The sequence below is a fragment of the Dendrobium catenatum genome, unplaced genomic scaffold (genome assembly GCF_001605985.2).
Source record: "Dendrobium catenatum unplaced genomic scaffold, ASM160598v2 fragScaff_scaffold_993, whole genome shotgun sequence".
Taxonomy (NCBI): domain Eukaryota; kingdom Viridiplantae; phylum Streptophyta; class Magnoliopsida; order Asparagales; family Orchidaceae; genus Dendrobium; species Dendrobium catenatum.
In genome coordinates, this window is record NW_021319455.1 from 2,076,580 (window position 1) to 2,082,615 (window position 6,036).

At 33.1% G+C, this 6,036-nt stretch overlaps 1 protein-coding gene across 1 annotated transcript; it reads left to right on the top strand.

The window, feature by feature from the left end:
• The first annotated feature begins 1,436 nt into the window (after window positions 1-1,436).
• LOC110116501 (GDSL esterase/lipase At5g45910) lies at window positions 1,437-5,298 on the top strand. The gene is made up of 5 exons (XM_020850079.2): window positions 1,437-1,736; window positions 2,328-2,543; window positions 2,621-2,769; window positions 2,844-3,120; window positions 4,989-5,298. The coding sequence occupies exons 1-5, from the start codon at window positions 1,502-1,504 to the stop codon at window positions 5,201-5,203; spliced, it is 1,092 nt and encodes a 363-aa protein (XP_020705738.1). The 5' UTR covers window positions 1,437-1,501; the 3' UTR covers window positions 5,204-5,298.
• The last annotated feature ends 738 nt before the right edge of the window (window positions 5,299-6,036 follow it).

Sequence of the window (6,036 nt, forward strand, 5' to 3'; positions counted from 1 at the left end):
CATAAGAAGAAAGTTCAGCATCACAATTACTTCAAACATGTTCAAGATCCAACATAGCACGTGAAGATCATTAATATGTTAGGAGAGGTAAGCAGGAGGAGCACATCATCTCCATTAATATTCAGCTAGAAGAAATATAAATGATATACACTTACTTTATTTTATGTGATTTGCACGAGATTCAAGATCATGCTGCTACTCCACCGCTTGCAATGACTACATTAACATCCTTTAGAAGAACAAAGTTTGGTCCCCAAATTAATTTCCTGCAGAAGACCGTTGCCATTACTGTGAGATATAAATGCCAATTTCAAAAGCAATGACCAACTTCTTTTTCTTCATAAACAGTACTTCTTTTAATGGAAAACATAAATAGTACTTTATTAATACAAAATTATATAGACATAGATATATATAGAGAGATAAACTTCTTCGTCTCTTCATCTATTGATTGGGAGCTTTGAATCCTACATCGCTTGAATGCAGGCAAAACTCTCAACCAACTTGCCTAAAAGCGGGACTGCAGTGGAAGCTGTGTAGCGACAGCTTGAATAAGTACTTCCCTTCAATAGAATAATAAATGAATGGCTTAAATTATTAACAGTACTTAACAGTTTTGTAGGTGTATCTATGATCAAAAGTTATAAGATGTTCCTATAATTTGGGATCAAAATAAGGATGGTTCTAGGGGGTAAGGGGTAGAACATGTTCCTCAAAAATTTTAAGATGTATCTACATATTATATATTTTTATTTGTGTAAATGTAATTATAAATTATTTAATTTATTCTCCCCCAAAAATTTTAAGATTTATGATTATGAATACCAGTTGAAATATATTAATAATATTTAAAAATAATTAATTTATGCTAATGCTAAAAAAATAATTAATTTATGTTGGATTTTATATACTTTTGTAAGTGGGTGGATAGGTAGTTTTATACATCATGAGATGCATTTTTGAGTTATACTATTTCTAATTTTCCCAAAAAAAAAAAAACCATTTCTAAGAAGGAGAAATTTCGGGATGGGTTATCGTAATCTAAATTTTATTAGGATGAGTTACAGCCATCAAATTTAATTTGAGGAGACTATAATATTACATATCTATTCAGTCAAATTTTTTATTACACTAATCTCCTTATCAAATTTATGTTTTTCATATGATCCTATGAATATGAACACTGAAATTAGAATCTACAGCAATAAGAGTGTTTTATGCGATTGATCAAGTAAGGAGGCTTAAATCATCTTCATGTTTAGCACGAATCTTGGAGTACGAAGATTGAATGATTATGATGTTGGTTAAGTACCAATCTCAAAGCAATAGAAATTGAATGTGCACTAATGTATCATCACTATACCAACGGTCTCCAAACTTTGGCATGTGAATTGTTTTAATTATTGCTAGCTGTGGTATCGTACACAAAGAAAAGGAGGCCCAAACCGTCAACTTAAGCAACCTCACTCTCCAACCTCCCACTCCTCATTCCTTCTCAACCATGAAACTCACGCTCCTCTCCTTCTTTGTGATTTCATTCATCCACTTCTCACACTCCATCCCCGAAAAATTTACCTCCATTTTCAGTTTCGGTGACTCCCTCACCGACACCGGTAACTTTCTTCTCTCTGGAGCCCTCACCTTTCCATCCATCAGTCAACTCCCTTATGGCATGACCTACTTCCACCGGCCCACTGGTCGTTGCTCCGACGGACGCCTTGTTGTAGACTTTATCGGTAACATTTTAGCATATATATCTCTGAGCTTTGAAGCTTGATAAAGGTTTTGAATGCTGACTTGATTCTTTCATTATGATATTTTAGAAGAGAATAAATAGAAGCTGAGTAGCAGGTTGTAAAAGGGTTGTTTCTTATTTTAAAATGTGAGTAAATAAATATATAGGAGACTAAAATAGAAACCAAACTAATAAGAATAAGTATGTGTTTATTCCTTTACAAAACATTTATCATATTCAAACAATGAAACATTTTGTTATTTTACTAAGGCTTAATTTAGTACAAACTAGATTTAGGTTATATTTTGTTGTGTTGTATATAAAGTAAAAAAAAATATCATGTTTTCATGTAGAAATATAAATTACTTCTAAGTCAGAATATATGCTCATGCAATTATAAAAAGGAACACAACATATGTGCTCAATAGCAATTTTATGAACATATTTTTATATAAATAAAAGTATTTTTTTTTTAGAAATTCAACAGAGGAATACGAAATCAAATGAAGCCTAACACATGCGTCTTCTCTACAAAGTAAACAACAATATTAAACAATCAAAACACTCACTTGTTAGCTGCATTGCAATGCAGCTGAGTCCCAAGGTCTTCCATTTCTCCCGCCATACTTGGCTTCGAATCAAACATTCCGACAAGGAGTGAATTTTGCCGTTGCCGGTGCCACGGCAATGAACCCTGAAGTTCTTCATGACATGGGCATCAGTCGTTACATCTGGACCAACTACTCCTTGTCCACCCAACTCCGGTGGTTCGACGAGCTGAAACCATCTCTTTGCAAAACCACCCAAGGTGACATTTTGATCACTCCCTCAAATTAAAAAACTCGAATTTCCAAACCCAACTAATGGCTCTTCACCTATTCACAGAATGTAGTGAATACTTCAAGAAATCCCTCTTCCTCGTCGGCGAAATCGGCGGCAACGACTACAACTACGCTTTCTTTTCCGGCAAGACTGCAGCTGAAGTTACTTCCATTGTGCCCAAAGTCGTGCAGGCTATTGCAGAAGCCATTCAAGTGAGCAAAAGGTTTGAATTTCATAACTTTTTTCTTTGGGCCATAAAGTCGAACATGTTGTGGGCACTGTGCAGGTGTTGGTGAAAAGAGGGGCAACGAACCTGCTGGTGCCGGGGAACTTACCGGTGGGGTGTTCGTCGGCGTACCTTACGCTGTTTGCAACGGAGGAGAAGGAGGAGTATGATGTCCGGAATGGGTGTTTGAAGAAGCTGAACGCCTTCGCAAGGTATCATAATGAGCTGCTACAATTGGCAATGGAGGAGCTGAGGAAAAAGTACCCGAAAACAAGGATTATATATGCGGATTACTACACTGCGGCTATGCGATTCGCGCATGCTCCAGGCCATTTTGGTGAGTGATTTTTGTTTTGACAGGAATACTTAACGGATATAAACATATAAATTACTTGGAAAAATATTTAAGAATATTTAATGAAAAATTAAACAAAAATATAGCTAACAGCATTGATTTTTTTTTTTTTTAAATAACACTTAGCTTACCCTAATTTTTGGCCCACCATTTATTGAATTTATGTTAAAATATATGCTAAATATTTTAAATTATTTCTCAGGTTAAACTTGAGCTTGCTAAACGAGCTCGAGTAATCGAGCCAAATCCAAGCTCAGTAGGCGAGCTCGAGTTCTAGATCAATAAGAATTAAATAGATAACTTGATTTAACTCGGTTCATTTACATCTCTATTGTCAAATATCTATAATCAAATTAATGGACTAAAAATAAGTAAAAAAAATGAACTAATTAAAATTAAGTGGTCAATTAGTATTTCATTATTTGTTTTTTACACTTCTTTGTCATACTATTCTAAATAGCTAAATGGAACTCATTATTTATTTTTGAAATTTCATTTGAGAATATAATATTGACTTAAATTTGATTCAATAAATTTCTTAATCATTAAATTTATTTTAAATCAATATAATAGATAATTAATCCATCAATTATTATATTACAATTCATCTCTAGAAAAATTAATGATTTAATAGTTTACTCTAATTAAATGTAAATAATGATCATATTACCAAAAAATATATATATTTTTTAAATATATCAAAAAATTGGAAACTCTTTAAATCATTTCAAGTGAAACAAATGCTAGAATAGTACTAAGTGAAATAAATTTGAATAGTTAATTAAGGAAAATATTCTAGATAATATGTATTTACATTTATTGTTTTGACTCAATATAAGATATATGTTTCTTATGGTTAATTTATGATAACTTTCTCGCTATTTTATTTTTCAGTCAGTAGTCTCATTCTGATTTGATTATTATTTTATAAAATATTTCAAGTTGTTAATTGTAATTAGATTTGTAGATTGTTTGGAATGGATAGATGTTTTATAAAGTTGATTGGAAAGTTAGTTCTCTTAGCAACTCTAGTTGCAAAAAACAACTTTCTTCTAAAAAAGCAATGAAAAAGCAGCAAGAAATCAGTAGCGAAATAAAATTATAGTTATTGTTTAAAAGAAAAGAAGCAAGAAATTGTACAGAAATGACCCTTATGTAGGGGTGACAATTTCAGCTCATGGGTCGGGTTCGAGTCGAACCCGAAACTAACTCGACACTATTCGGGTCAACCCAAACTCGACCCGTTTTTGCAAACGTGTTAGTTTTTTGCAATTGTCCCGATTCAGGCTCAGGTTAACCCAACACCACCCGAATGACCCGGGGCCGACCAAAAAAATCTAGTTTTTGGGTCAAAAAATATATCAATCTCTGATTTTCGGGTCAAAACAGGTCAATCTTGGGCTCCGAGTCAAAAATGAGTTTTCCAGTAAAAACTGGGCCAAAACGAGTCAATATCGTGTTTCTGGATCAACTCAAACCCGATCCTTTTCGGGTTTGGGTTGACCCTAACCCGAAATTTTTATGTTAGATTCGTATCGTATTTTCCGGTCGTATCAATTATTTCCCTTATGATAGCATAGTAGCTACAATAAATCTATCATACATATTTTTAAAATATTTATAATATTTACAGTAGCTTTTTTTAAAAAAAATATTCTACTCATACAAGCTCTACAATCATCTTTACAAAAAACTACAGCCTCAAATAACATACCCCTAATAGCAATTCAAATCATAGCATATCATGAATTAATGAAATTTCTCCCTTCTCCAATATTGTGTTGCCATATCTATATGCTACATGCACGAATTTTAATGATGAAAAATATTTATATAAATAATTTATGAAGGTTTTGGTCGTGGGGCCCTACAAACATGTTGTGGAGGTGGGGGCCCATACAATTTCAACGTAACGGCTCGTTGCGGTCATCCGGGATCACATGCATGCGTGGACCCTTCAGATTACGTGAGCTGGGATGGCATTCACCTCACTGAAGCTGCTTATCACCATATCGCAGATGGTTTGCTGAAAGGCTCTTTCACTGATCTCCCTCTTATGATCTGATTATCATTTAATTTAAATGTTTCTCTTAGTAAGTACTATATATATTTTGGAGATAATGAGGAAATAAATAATTAATAAAATTTACTTGTTTTGATGGAATATTTCTATGTGTTTGTTTTTGTGTGGACACGTGTCTTTTTTTTTTGTTTAGGGGTGTTAAAAGTATTTTAATTAATTAATTTGATGGTGTGTGTCATTTAGGTTTTGTTTGAGACGGTTTTCTTACTGTTTTTTAAAGCAGCTTTCTAATATAAAAATTTTATTTTTGTATTAGAAAGCTACTTTAAGAAGCTGTAAGAAAAAAAAAGCGGTAAAAAAGCCGTCCCAAAATAAGCATTAATGATGATAATTAAATTAATATATTACGAGAAATGCTTAATTCATAATAAAAACTTACCTTAAAAAATCATAACTATTCTAATTAGATTAGTAGCTTAACCTCTTTGAATTATTTCAGTCATGGAATCTTCTAGTATCTAAGGGATGTCATTTATATTTAATAATTTTGATAATTTTCTTGTCATGACTCGTTTGATCTCTTCTATTTTAAGAGTGGTGATAAGTACGTAAGTTATTATTGCAAATAAAGGTCTAAATTTTCTTGGTGAATCAAATGCTTAATCTTTTTCATCAAGTGAGAACACTACAGGAAAAACTCCAAAAACCAGCGATTTTTTCCGGCGGTTAGCATGGCTAAACCGGCAGTTTTTTTTATCACCGGCGGTTTCTCGGCGTCATTAAGGCCGCCGATAAAAATAGCGTAGGAAACCCTTACCAGTGGCCTTTTACCAGCGGTTTTTTTAGCCGACGGTTTTCCGGCGGTATACACCGCC